This window comes from Antedon mediterranea, chromosome 6, assembly GCF_964355755.1.
Source record: "Antedon mediterranea chromosome 6, ecAntMedi1.1, whole genome shotgun sequence".
Taxonomy (NCBI): Eukaryota; Metazoa; Echinodermata; class Crinoidea; order Comatulida; family Antedonidae; genus Antedon; species Antedon mediterranea.
Window position 1 is genome coordinate 7,122,450 of NC_092675.1, and position 13,972 is coordinate 7,136,421.

The 13,972-nt window shown below is 34.1% G+C and overlaps 1 protein-coding gene and 2 long non-coding RNA genes across 4 annotated transcripts; 1 reads left to right on the top strand and 2 right to left on the bottom strand.

Moving 5' to 3' along the window:
- Positions 1-72: 72 nt before the first annotated feature.
- Positions 73-7,519, bottom strand: LOC140051941 (uncharacterized). Its single transcript, XM_072097294.1, has 9 exons — positions 6,772-7,519; positions 5,549-6,422; positions 4,947-5,206; positions 4,267-4,391; positions 3,704-4,007; positions 3,120-3,355; positions 2,718-2,893; positions 1,761-1,910; positions 73-1,345 (listed from the first exon to the last, which is right to left on the bottom strand). Exons 1-9 carry the CDS (start codon positions 7,517-7,519, stop codon positions 1,090-1,092), a joined length of 3,129 nt encoding a protein of 1,042 aa, XP_071953395.1. The 3' UTR covers positions 73-1,089.
- Positions 7,520-11,344: 3,825 nt separating this feature from the next.
- LOC140052240 (uncharacterized) lies at positions 11,345-12,632 on the top strand. Its single transcript, XR_011845606.1, has 2 exons — positions 11,345-12,060; positions 12,330-12,632. It is a non-coding gene; the product is annotated as an uncharacterized lncRNA (long non-coding RNA).
- On the bottom strand, positions 12,420-13,807 carry LOC140052239 (uncharacterized). 2 transcript variants are annotated; one of them, XR_011845605.1, is made up of 3 exons: positions 13,555-13,807; positions 13,065-13,169; positions 12,420-12,942 (listed from the first exon to the last, which is right to left on the bottom strand). It is a non-coding gene; the product is annotated as an uncharacterized lncRNA (long non-coding RNA). The 2 variants fall into 2 exon arrangements; XR_011845604.1 differs by having other exon boundaries at positions 13,507-13,807.
- Between the last annotated feature and the right edge of the window lie 165 nt (positions 13,808-13,972).

Consider the following 13,972-nt stretch of genomic DNA (forward strand, 5'->3'; position numbering starts at 1 on the left):
TTTAATGAGGAAAAACAATTAATAATAAGGAAATCTTTTATTGCGTCGGTTTTCATTAAAATCAAAATCAATGTCATGACTGAAATCATGCATTAAAAAGTCAAAGTCCGAGCAGATGATAATGTCTTAAGCTTTGATTGAAAGAAGTTCAATGAATTTGCAGATTTAACATGTTTGGGAAGTTGGTTCCAAGGAAATGGAGCAGCAAGAGTAATGACCGATTAACCCATGATTTTGAAATCTGTAGTATGGGGAATAGACATCGCGAACAGGTTTATATAAAGTAAGTAAATTAGAGATATATGAGGGAGCATTTGTAGAACGGTAACAAAAACTGTGTGATTGCATTGGTATGTGAATTAGTATAAAAAAAACCAATGTAAAAAAAAATGAGTATAAAAACACTAATAAATAAAAAGTAATAGATACAAACAGCCCAATCCAATCTCGATTTGTTAAAAAAATGCAGACATGATAGTAAATGAAGTCTGTGCATGTATACTTGCAAATCTTTATTCATCTAATTCTTAGAAACTACGTAGGCTATTATCTAATTCCTATGCTTACCATGGTACCATCCACACAAAATGATTGACATCGTACTAAAATGCTATGTAGGTCTACAAAGCTTAACAGATGTACACTTTACAACCCGCATTGCTCCGGCATCACGAAGCAAAAACCATTGATTGATATCGAACTAACGAAAATCTCAATTTGGTCAATTCATCAATTAATACTCATGGATCTGCTCTGGTAAATTATCAACAATTGTTAGGCACCTATACAGTAATATCATAGACTGTGGAATTTTAAGGTGAAAAACAAACTTTAACCACCATTAAGTTCTTGTTTGAACTAATCGTACAAAAATTATGATTTCGCGTATTGAAAGGCAAACTACAGTAAACTTAATTTAACCAAAGACATTGATATCCAGGCAATGGGGTTCCGGTTGAATATGTTTAATTCAATTACGGTTTAAGGTAAATAAGACACTTTTCCATCCAATGTTTGCTCAGTTTCAATATCAAATATTATGACATTAAATTGGTATACTCGATAATTTATTCGACAATCTACCATTAATCAATTAGGATCGGCATAGTCACCTCCTCCTCTATAGCGTCCACTAAAGATCCCTATTACAGGGTAGATCTTCATTTCAATCGTCTTTAAAGGAGATCTATCATTTTTCCATGTGTACCAGTAGATGACGTCGTTAGGGTAATACGTACTTCGCGCATGGCTACCGAAGTATTTTCCATTAGGATTTGTATTCCCACACAATCCTCCTTTACTAAACCACCATCCGGCTTTTCTAGTACCAACACAGCTGCTATAACTGAAGTAAAAACAAGCAATTGAAATGATAATAAATGTTATATATTTAAAAAAAAATTAAATAAATCATACGCATTAACAGCATGAATCTTTTCATTATAAACTAAATCTCAGTTGAGGCTTTGGAGTCAGTGAAGGCGAAAAAGCCGTGAGTTACAACTCTGATCACCTCACTTTCTTTTCAATTTATTTTTGATTGGAAGGCAAGCAACCATGATCAAGCTACAGCTAAATACAATAAATGTGTCCTTGTGAACTGTAGCATTACGGAATATGGATGTAAAGTCAACCTGAAGACTTTAATGAAATGACTTAAAAACGCAATAGAATGTTTTTAAGTGTGCTGTGAATTAATAGAATTAAAAATATTTTTTTTCTTTTAAGTACAGGAAGTATATCTTGATTAGTCACTTTACCTGTAACCAGCATTAAGCCTATCCTTGGTACTGAATGGCTGATCTACGTTTGAGTTGCCATCGAACGTAAGTGGATCTGATTCGCCCATAGAATCCCCAGCATCTCCTCCAACAAAATCACCAAGACGAAGACAGTACGGACACTCGTGGCTAAACCAAAGAAATAGTTTAATAATATGCCAGACGGTTTGCTACTATGAATGATCAGACCCTGCTTCACCAACAAATTACTTTACAACATTTTTGTTTCAATAAGCATTCTGTACAATTATGTTTGAGTTTAATAGTCCAGACAAGGTCCACTATCTGACTTACTTAGTTCTCTGACACGCAAAGCTACTATGTAGTAGTACGGTAACTATTATTATTTACTTGTTTTTACAGTATTATTATTATTATTATTTTATCAAAATTTATAAAGCGTCAATTCAAAGACCGAGGTACAAAATCAAAGGCGCTGGGCATGTTAGTGGTCGAAAAAATGAGTTTTGAGCAATTTTAAAATAAGGCAACAGAAGAGCAGTGTTTAATTTGTGGGGGGAGTGAATTCCAGAGTGTGGGTGCTGCAAAAATAACGATCTATGACCAAAGGTTTTAGTGGCTATGCGTGGAACAGAGAGTAAAAAATCATCAGATGATCTAAGAGTCCGTCCAGGAACATAAAAGGTGATTAATTGACGGATGTAAGCGGGTTGGTTGAAAAGAAGTGCTTTAAAAGTAAGGAGCAAGATTTTAAATTTGATTCGATTGTCAACGGGGAGCCAGTGAAGTAGCATGGTAGTATCCGACAGTTTGGGTAAAGTAGTACATTTTTAAAGAAATGTCCACATTTTTTTAAATCGCAACGAATGCATACTGATTGAATTATAACAGAACCTTGCATTTAAAATGGGCATGTTTCACGTTCGTCAAAATAATTGAATTTAAAATTGAGTTACTGAAAATACAGTTTCTAACCTTTCACTTTCCACCCTGAAACTCTCGTATATAGCATGTGCTGATTTTCCGTTGAAGTCTGTCATATCAATTCGTAGACGATACGCTTTGGTGTTTGTTAAGGTGTAAATTTTCTTCAAGCCTAACCAAAAATTAGCATCTAGATCACCAAAACCTTCTTCATACTCAACCCAATTCTGAAGATAACAAATTATATGATAATAATATTTTATGTAAATCTTCAAATATGATGCTTTAAAGAGGGAAGCTGATATTAGTGATATCACTGCTTTCCACTGGGGCCATCTACTCATAACATACGTTAAGTCTAACGAAAACCTTATTCATCAAACTAATTTAACAATTCCAAATTACTATCTAAACTCTAGCATGTAAAAATAAACATGAAAAGAAAAGACCTACCTTGTAGAAATCAACATCATCGTCTTCTCTTCGCTGGATTACTGTCCAACCACCGCCATCTGTATCCATGTCACAGTAAGCTTGGAATCTTGACGATGACGGGCCTATTTCATATACACCACTCTCTACATCATCATCATTATTTTCAAAGCCTACATAGTCATTATTCGATCGAAAAGCACTACAGTCAAAGGGCTGTTCTTGGGATGTGCCTGTGTCTTGTCCACCTGGATCACCTTTGGCGATAACAAACGGAAAATATAATTAGCATACAGTAAATATACGATTTATTTTCGGTTTTATCAGATGCTAAAATGTTGTTTTGATCATTATGAAAATCTATTAAAATAAGCACAAATTTATAGCACCGCACTTTTTCCAAAAATATGTAGACCTATGTAAATTAATTATTATCGGCACCGCTCTAATTTGTATTGTAATTTCTTATTTTGAAAGCAACAATCTGATCATTACTACGCGTCATCATGGGCGCTGCTTAAATCTCTTCAATACGTTGTGGTAATTAAGATGTAGTGGTACAGTACTATCATAATCATCATCACTACGCTTTATAAGAACATTACCATATCCATCGAATGTATTGCCAGCAAAAGGCTCAGTATCTACCACGTCATCATCAGTATCACCATCACCATCGTCATCATTATCAAGACCAGCATATACAGCACATCGTACTGACGCTGCCTCGCCTGCTCGGCAGTTTGTTCTTCCTAGACCACTACTCGGACACGAAAAGATAGATCTCTCGGTTCCTTTGCAACCCAAATCATCTAAAATGTATCTTCCAGATCCTGAACCAAAATGAGATCTTGTCAGAGCTTCTTGTGCAACTTCAAAGTTGAGTTGTCTGCAAGCAACAGTTGCATCCTATGACATTTAAATTAGAGAAACAATTAGCATAATTTCTGAGGACTGTCATTTGTTAAAAGAAGATTCATCTAAGGAAGTGACCGACATCAACGGAAGTTGATCCAAATTAATGTTGACAATTGCCAACGGTTTGTGGGAACATTCATTTCTAACGAAAAACTAGCAGTGCTTTATGACGCGTCGTATATAATGATTAACATAAAAATAACTCTGTTTATTTTAATTAAACAAAAGTTAAGTTCCATGTACTCTTTACCTTCAAATCGAAGAAATCGTCACAAACAAGAAGCCAATCTCCGTTATCGTTCCTGGCTTCTAGACGTCCCTCATAGTAAGCATTACCGTCGACCAGACGTAGGTTTGAAGTTTCGTACATACTTTCTGTTTTTAAAATGAAACAACTTTTACCTTTATTTAGCTCTTAACTACTGTACTAATATAAACAAGAGATATCTGAATATACACAGTAACAGCATATGTTTGATACTAACTAAGTACTCACTTAAAAACTTAACATTCACTTAAAATATAAATAAATTAATTTTCTATTAGATAAAGAATGTAAAGGAGAATATAATTCAGAAGTGCATGAAACCAGTAATACAAATTTATATTTAAAGCAAACACGATATAGGTAATGATAATTTATAGTACCTACAACTGTAAAAGGGAAATTGCCTCGATACAATCAGGGAGAACAACAACATACAACTGATACAACCTACCCTTAAGTACAATGCCAATCGTATCATCAATTATATTGTTTACAATACATTTAAAAAAACTTGTATAACATCATAACGGTCTTAAGTGATAAAGTCTTATTATAGTGATTATTACCATATCATTATTTGTGTAATTTGAACAATGTACTTTACATATTGCTACTCGTTCGGGATACACATGTTTGAAATGAATATTAAATAAAGAATATACCTGGCTCTTCGTCTAAGGTACACAGGAATCCATGTTTACCCTTGTCTGGGCACTGTGATGGAATAAATTGGTAGCGCAAAATGCCAAACTGAAAGCTCTCTTCTGTTGTCGCTCCTCTATCATTTAGCGGTGGACCAATGGCACACGATGCAGAATTACATCCCTCGAGACAATATATATACTCCTCAGTAATTGTTGTTTTAGAAGCACATGCGCAGTCCATGCCTATATTTCTATCGAGCCAATTCTGCCAACAAGTTCTGTAAGAATGTTTAAAACATAAAATAGATAATTACTAAATGACAGTATTTCCTTATCTTCTTCATTTTGGCCTACTACAATTTTCAGTTAGAACTTAGAAGAATTTATCTTTTTATTTAATTTAACTATTGTTAGCTTTATTTGGCTTAATTGTCGTAATCATCAGCGGTAATTTTCAGGTACAATTTTTCTCTTTTTTAAACTTCCGTAAACTGTATGTTGTTTATTCATTCACTGTTGTACCGTAAGTTTGTAGAATACCATGTTTATTAGTTTTAGGCTCATTAACATAATATCATTGGTTATGGATTAATCATATAATTTTAAAAAGCGATGCCTACCTTTTTTCTTCAACAGAAGCTGACTGTGAGTGACACTGTGCATATATTGAGTTGATAGAATACGCCACCATTGCAATCGATGAGTCTTCTTCACAGCAACAACAAAGTCTGAAGCATTCCGTGTAAGCACGAAGACAATGCATCATGCACGTTTGAGTTGTATCACAGTTATCAAATGCTTCTCGGCGAACTCTATTATTTATCTGACAAATACCAGATTTTTTTGGGGATCCAAGATTTTCATCAACGATACCCTTACTCACATAAAATGTCGCAATATCAACATTATTCATTCTAGGACGCCATGTGTCTATTTGGACATCGGGTAAATATTTACCAATCGTGGTATATGCTACTGAAACTGCTGCTGATGCCAATACACCTGTCGTAGGCCTAAAGTTATTGATGATTTCCTGTGAACAGTACTTGCATGGAAATATCCACGTGTAAATAAGAACTTCTGGTATCCATGTTGCGCTATACTCACGCGCAAACTCGTTTTTCAAAGCTGTTAAATAATGGCGCATAATACCGTGCTCGGAGTGTTCCCAGTTTCCTGATGAACTGTCATAGCCTTCATAACTTCTCTGATTAGAGGACTTCAGATTGTAAACGACGTAGTTTCCCATTCTTGCAGCGGTTGGATTAGACGTTGAGGTTTCTGCGTTTACTAAACTGTCACTACCATAAATTTTTTCGTTACGGTCACCTGTACGCCAGACATACATATACTTCTTTGGGTCACGGATCCACGCGTTGCGAATATCGGGGTTCATGAGCAAAAAAACGGCAAACTGGGTATGACCTGATTTTCGTGAATTCTTAAATTCAGCGTGTATTTTTGTGTAGAAGTTGTAATAATAGTCTGATGTAGCTGAGAATAAGATGAATACCATTTCATTAATATTTTCTAACATAAAATAATAAGTGTATATCTTGCAACAAGCGCAAAAAGAAACACAAAATAAATAAATAAAATCCTTTATCTTTGCTAATTTAAAGGTTTCAAACATATCAAACATACTCGACCATAATTCGGAATAATTAACATTTATTTATCTAAAAATACTATATTTAAATATGTAAATTGTGTAAACTGCTTGTACAACATTCTATCAATGTTTAGTTTCGCTGCATTTACAGGTCTAACGGTTTTCGGAAAAGTCAGAATAAAATTATGCTCTAATCTAAGCATAAAAGAATCGAAATTCAGGTCAACTTACTTACTACTCCAGTTTGGATTTTGTGTCCATATGCTGGTGATTCTAAAGAATCTATTTTACTCTTATCCTGTTGCGTTAAGTCAGCTGTAAACTTTATAGATTGACCGTGGAATGTAAAATAAACACACACCCGGGGTGAACGCCATTGCCAAGAAAAGAGCTTTAAACGTCTCTGAAGTTGAGTAACGACATCATCAGAGTTAGGTATATATTGTGAATACAACATTATGTCTGGATAATCACCGCTCTGCCAGTCTGCGTGCATCTTTGTCAAAACAGTATCGCTTAAGAGAGCATCAACTATTGCCGTTGAAAATCCTGTATCAGTTGATGTTCCAGTATTAACCACGAAGTAATTTCCAATACGGTTGTGTGCAGGGGCTGAAAAGGTTGTCGTTGATTGGGGATCGGGATACAAGCAGCCGGCATCAGATGTATCAGAACAGTATACACGATTTGTGCTGTCATGATCTGTATCTTGGGTATAGTGGTACAAGTAACGTGCAGGATAATATAACCATCCATCTCTAGTACTCCCATAGTAGTGCTTTCGGTATTTGCTGTTCAGGATCATAATAACCGCAAACTGATTATCTGTCTTTTTTGCAACTTTAAAGTGTTCAGAAATGTGAAAATAGAATTCACGATAATCTTCTCGTTCATATGAGAATATGTAGCTGGACGAATGTGTCTCCTCTACCAATAAAAAACCAAAAAGAAGACACACAAACACACGAAATGGTCCCATTGTTAGCCACCTGCTCAGCAGTTCTAAAAGACAAAACTGAGTGTGAAGTCGACAGTGTAAGGGCGAAGTTAATTGTGCCAAAGATCCCTGTACCCTTTTATACGATCTAATTTATCACAGGAAATCTATAATTGATATCGAGGGTTACTGGAAATTAGCCGAAAGACAGACCTCGATTCACAGAATAGTCTGTGCTATGAAAGCAAATAGGTATGGAAAGAATTATTTGAATTAATATCCTCTTTGTATTTTAAAAATCTTTATAAAAATTAACAATTCTCTCTTTGTATAATTTAAGAAGTCCGACTCAAATATTGTCGAACTGTCAACACACAGAGTTTAATTTTAAGAAGAGGTTAATTCCATGGAGGTATAAAAATAGAATACCTCCATGGTTAATTCAATTAATGATCTCGTGGAACGATCAACAAGAAATTAAGTTAATTCATGTTTTCTCTTTAAATTTGATTATATTTTCTACTGTAAATTAGAAACTTATATCTTTCTAAGTTCTATCGCCAAATTGATCATTTGTTTGATACTTATACACTTCTTTCTTTATTGTTTAGTTATACAATGGCATATTGTATATGATATGAGAGAATTGTTTCAAAAATAAAATATTGACTTGAATACAAATACCGTACATTAGTTCTTCTTCTAATAATAACAACACAACAAATAAATTGACCAATTACAATCGAAATATTAATAATACATCTACATTTGATTAATTAAGTTAATTTTAAGTAATGTTTAATAAGAGTAAAACTGAAAGGTCCTTACCTGTGGAACGACGAATGAGAGATGAAATCCGACAAATTAGCAAAAGTTACTTGAGAAATTCCATTATAAAATAGGGTAACTTTTTAAATAGACGTCTCATGCCAGACAAAAGTGTATTGTAAGTACTAAGTATTAAACATAATAATTAAGAAAACACAATAGTAAAATATTTTTAATTTGTGTGCAAATTTGAATAAAAGAGTTAATTGTTCGATATAAAATAGTACTTATTTAAAATATTGGAATAGTCTAATTATGTTTTGGTTGACTTCCCTCGTTGAACTGTGTTAAATTGTTTATCTCATTGCTGCTGCATGAATTCATTTATCACGTTTTGTTTATTACATACTGAGATAATTAAACACATAAATAACTTCAAAGACTACCTACAGATGGCTAGTTCGAAAATAAAAGTTACCAAGATAAAATAAGATTGGCCTATATGCATACTGTAATACAGTAGTATATTGTCCTTTTTCTAGGCCTAATCATGGCGAACAATTTATATCTCCGTGTTCTAATGTAAAACAGTCCCGGTTAAAGTTTGACAATCCAGAAAGGTTTTGACGTGTCACCTACCTTTCAATATGGAAATTGAGTAATATGATTTTTTTTATAAAGTATTGTTTAATTTATTATTACGGTAAAAGAACTGAAAATAATGCTAATAATCATAAATGATTTATAAATATATTGATAACAACATAATAATATATTTACAATTTTGTTCAGAGATATTAATTTAAGCCAATATCATTCATTTCACCACTCAAATAAGATAACACACAAGAATATTATGTTATGAAAATCTGAATTAAGACTATTACTATAGGTAATTGAGTCCCGTATGACTTCATCCTTAAGGCCATAAGTACAACAGGACGTAATATTTTTAATTAAATTAGATTGAACGATAAGTGACTGTTCTATTCAATAGTCTAATGATATACCATTATTTATTAAAAGAGTAAATTAAGAAACAAAAATATTTAATTAGAATTGAGAATTATAAAAACTGTTTCTGTATGATGAGGTGGCCACCCTGTTTACAGGACTAACATAGGACTATGTGAGCATTAGTGTAACCAGATGAAACCTACTAACTAAATCATAAATGAAATCTAAATTGTAGGCCTAAGCATTGAAAGGAAGAAAGAGTATACATTATATAGCGGTGCGTATTTTTCTAAGTAGGTCTAACTAATTGTATTTCTTCATTTTAGATTATTAATTGGAAAAAATTAACTTTCATTTCATTTCCATTTAAAAAAAATTATTTATTCGAAATCAAAAATGTCCTGGGACCTCAAAAGCAACAAAGTCACCACAACATGATATCCAGAAGAACTTTACATAGAATTGTTTATCAATATAAAATATACATTCAAAAACAAATACAATATTGGTAAAATAAAACACACAATGTGATAATGATATACATAGAGAAAAAAATAAGTGCACAACCTCTACCACATTGTTTGATCTCTGCTTTGCAACTTTTATTAAACACCAATATTTACAATCTTAATTTTTCAATTATTTTCAATATTAGGTTTAGTTATAGTTGCATTCTTTGATTCTGAAAAACAACAGCACAGATACTAGTTTAAAAAGTTGAAGCAAAAAGTTAAGCTTTCTTTTCATCTAAGGAATGTCATTTCATCTATTAACACTTGAAAACCTAAAACAGTACTATGATTTAACCGTAATTTGTATAGTCGCCGGTAACTTGTTGGTTATTAACATGCTTACCTTCTAATTCCAAGATCCAGTGACAAATGAGTAACTGTTGTGCCATCCACTAATAACTGCAAATTCAAATCTGTCAGTTATAAACGTGTTATAGAACTGTTTACTGATCAGTGATTCGTCTTGGTTTATCCATTTCTGTAATTGAAAAAGCTGGAGGAAATGCTGACCATTAATTGACGAATTACAGTGCGATGACGAGAAAACAAATAATATTGAGGCCTACGGGATTCTGTTTCTGTTACCAAAATGGCAACAATCTATTTCATTTGTGTATTTAATTGGAACAGACACAAAGTAAATGTAATATTTTTAGAGCAAAATTATGCAATAACAATCAATGCATTTAAACTGACTGACAGCAAAAATATTTTTTTTGATATTAATACTAGAGGGTACACTCGCTTTTCTTGCTGTCTTGTGTACACTTGAGCCTCAGGAAATTAGTACATCGATAGGTATAAAGGAATGAGTGTGAGTATAAGTAATACCTACCTCATGCATTTCTTACAAAACTAACACATTAAAAGTTAATTTAGGATAGGTAAGCGATTATTACTGTCATGTTGCATATCATGCAACAACCCTGATGTTTTATGATAGTGTACATATATTCAATTTAGGCTTTTGTGTGTGGCTCGTACCTTTTTGGTATTTTTTTACCGTTCTGTTGAACTACCGTCATGAATTACATTATTTGCATGTGTCACTGGCTCCAACTTTGGCCAAAAGTGCGAGTCAGCGTTGGCTCCAATGAATCGCATGCCTAGCTGGCTTGCCCGTAACGTGTCATAAGCGCGTGTCATGGAGGCAGAAGTGTACTTTTAATCCCAACCCCCTCCTCCTCTGTCGCGATGTTAAAGTAGGGCCCTATAGTTAAAACCTTCTCATACGATGACGGTCATAACCGCAACCACCTCTTAAGCTGATTTTCCACTAGGCGAATTTGTTCGCGCGAATCGAAAGCGTCATGCTCTGCGCATGCGTATTCGAGTTTCTGTCTGTATACTCCCTTCTTCGACGAATTCTAGTTCCTTTGATTTTTCGCTTCAGCGAAATTTACTAGTTCGAATTGTTTCTACTTTTTGCGAAGCGAAATATTGCGCAACCAATCAGAGTTCAGGAAATGAGCTATGACGCTTTCATGAGCACTCATGCGAATCGAAATTCTCAGCAACCACGCGAGGAACATGAACGTCGCAGCTATTCGCTCATGTAGTGGAAAGAGAGTAGGCGATTTTTTTCTCTTCGAAACGTTTGATTCGCGCGAACAAATTCGCCTAGTGGAAATTCGGCTTAAAATGGATATGAAAGGATTTTAAAATTTCACAAAAAGGACTTTGTATGAATCCTTTTAATGTTAATAAACAGCACACAAAAAATTAGATTCAAATACCTAGTAGAAATTGAGAAATAAACAAATTAAATTTTGGTATAAAACGTCCGCAAAATGGCCGACCAACTGGCACGCCATCTTAATTTTTATGAACGTTCTATACGCACGTACGAGATCGTCAAATTTAGAGTTTGAAACACCCGGGGTTGTAGCCACGGCAGCAGTCGTTTTGTGATTGGTTAATGAATTTTAATACAGTCCAATCACCGCCTTGTCTCGTTCGCGGACTGTGTGGTGTAAACAAAATAAACAAACCCATGCTACACGAGACTCGCGTGTTGCAAGCTCCCTGTTGCTGCAGTCGTAGAAAATATCGATATTTCACAAATCAATAAAAAGTTATGTCTGCAAAGATTGTACGTGAAAAGAAGAAAGTGTGTATTTGTACTTCTCACACTAAACCACTCACGCAGACTACAAATTAGGCTAGGTCTAGTAGACTATAGTTTCTTCTAAATTCGCTAGTACTGTAGTAGGCTAGGCCTACACATGGAGTTACTCCATGGCCTACAGTACAAGAGAGTAGCAGTCGCCGGTCCACCGACGAACCTCCAGGAAGTGGACAAGGCGCGGGCGTAGACGTATGTAAAAGGCGACGTAAATAAAAAAGGTAAGCTTGTGTTGAACTTGTTTTTGGCTCTGACTTTTGTTATTGACTAATATAGTAATATAATAATACTAATAATTAAAGTAGAGCAGAGGAGGTGAGGCCGAGACTGAGAGGATTATTATAGTTTAGTTAGTAACTGTAGTGTAATTAAATAATAACCTCTTTCTGTTTGTTACCAAGTCATAAAATATAATACTATAGGGCCTAGAGGTAGGATTGAATAAAAATAATAGTACATTTCCATCCATTTATTGGTCTTATCTTTGCAGATTTATGGAATCAACAGCACATGAGATGGCTTTGAAGAACTGTAATAGTACTAGTAATAAAATTGTAAACATCAAATTATATGGCAGAAATAGTGTGTGGAATGAATTTTATTGAACAAATGTATCATAATGAGTTTGGAACAAGCAGGATTTTTCAAACAGGACATAAATTACTTTTGAGACCTGAGTGATACATTTTAATTCTATCAACACCAGCCAGCTCCATCATATTCAAGAGATGGATTCTTTCATAAATGTCCATTGTACATAGTATTTGGCTAAATAAATAAAAAAAGAAGTACAGTAGTGGTTTATTTGTTTATATACCCAGACCCATTTAGATGGTTAAAAACAAACACTATATGATGCACTGCTACTAGTGTACTGTCTGGTAGTACATTACCATAGTTTCAGTATGACTGTAACCCTAGCACTCGCGTCTAAAGAATTCTATTATGCATATTTTACTATTCTTCATAAATATTTAGTTCTGTAATTTTAATTGTCTGCGCTCATTCTATACTTGGTGTCTTAGTATACTGCATAAATGTATCGTGCAAGCATGATCCAAGTAGCATCTATTATAAAGTACTCTGGGTATCTTTCTATTCACCTGAAAAAAGGAAAATGAATAAGCACATGTTTATCTGCCCTCAAAACAAAATAATAATTTAGTATAATGTATTATGTAGGTTTGATCAACAGTTTAAAATAGCAATGCTCAGTATCTGTTACCTTAATATTATAATTTGACTCTAACATTTGCGCTTCCATTCCAATCAATAAATACATTTGCTTATCCCGTCCATCAATTATCATAATTGCACTCCAATTATAGACCTGTAGGTAGGTAAAAATACAAATGAATTGTTTATTTACTGTATACTGTACTGTATATTGTACTGTATATGATACAAGCTGAAATACCCCTAACTAGGCCTGGCCTGTTATAACCTTTATTACTACATTAGAGAAAATCCAACTCTATTCATTTTATTGGGAATCATAATATTTAGTATTCAGTGTTGCCTAGCCTACTAGCTAGTAGGGCGGCATGTAATAACAAAAAAATATTTTAATAATACGTTAGTCAGGACACTACAGCACACAACAATATTAATAAACGTACTTATAAATAATGTGTATATACATAATACAGTAACACAATTGTGCCTACCTATCACACACTCAACGATACATCAAGGAGCATACGCTCTCAGCTCACCTCTGGCCGGGCGACTAAACACCGTATCCAGCAGTCATCACTACTAAAAAGGCCTAGGCCTAGCTAGCTCCAGGCCATGGCATTGTCAAACACCATTTACTCGTCCAACCGTTTCTTCAAAACGATGTTAACATCCGTGTTAAAAAGACGATGTGGACGAATTTCCATCAATTTCAGTTAATTACAACGAAATAATAATAAAATGAATGTTTCAATAATACGTGTATAATAAATAGCGAAATAAACATCGCTCGCGAGGAGGGTCGAGAGAGAGGCCAAGGTGGTCGACTCTGTGATTCTCACGCATGCGCAAAATAACTCCGTGTACCCAGCAAGATAGGCATTTGGCTATGAATTTCGTAAAAGATGGCCTTGAAAAACGAAATTAAAATCCGTTTAAAAAAAAACTTGGTTGATA

Coding starts and splice junctions, on each gene's coding strand:
- LOC140051941 (XM_072097294.1), bottom strand. CDS start 7,519: ATGGGACCATTTCGTGTGTTTGTGTGTCTTCTTTTTGGTTTTTTATTG. Junction 6,423..6,771: donor AATCCAAACTGGAGTAGTAA/GTAAGTTGACCT, acceptor TCTTATTCTCAG/CTACATCAGACTATTATTAC. Junction 5,207..5,548: donor GCTTCTGTTGAAGAAAAAAG/GTAGGCATCGCT, acceptor ACATTCTTACAG/AACTTGTTGGCAGAATTGGC.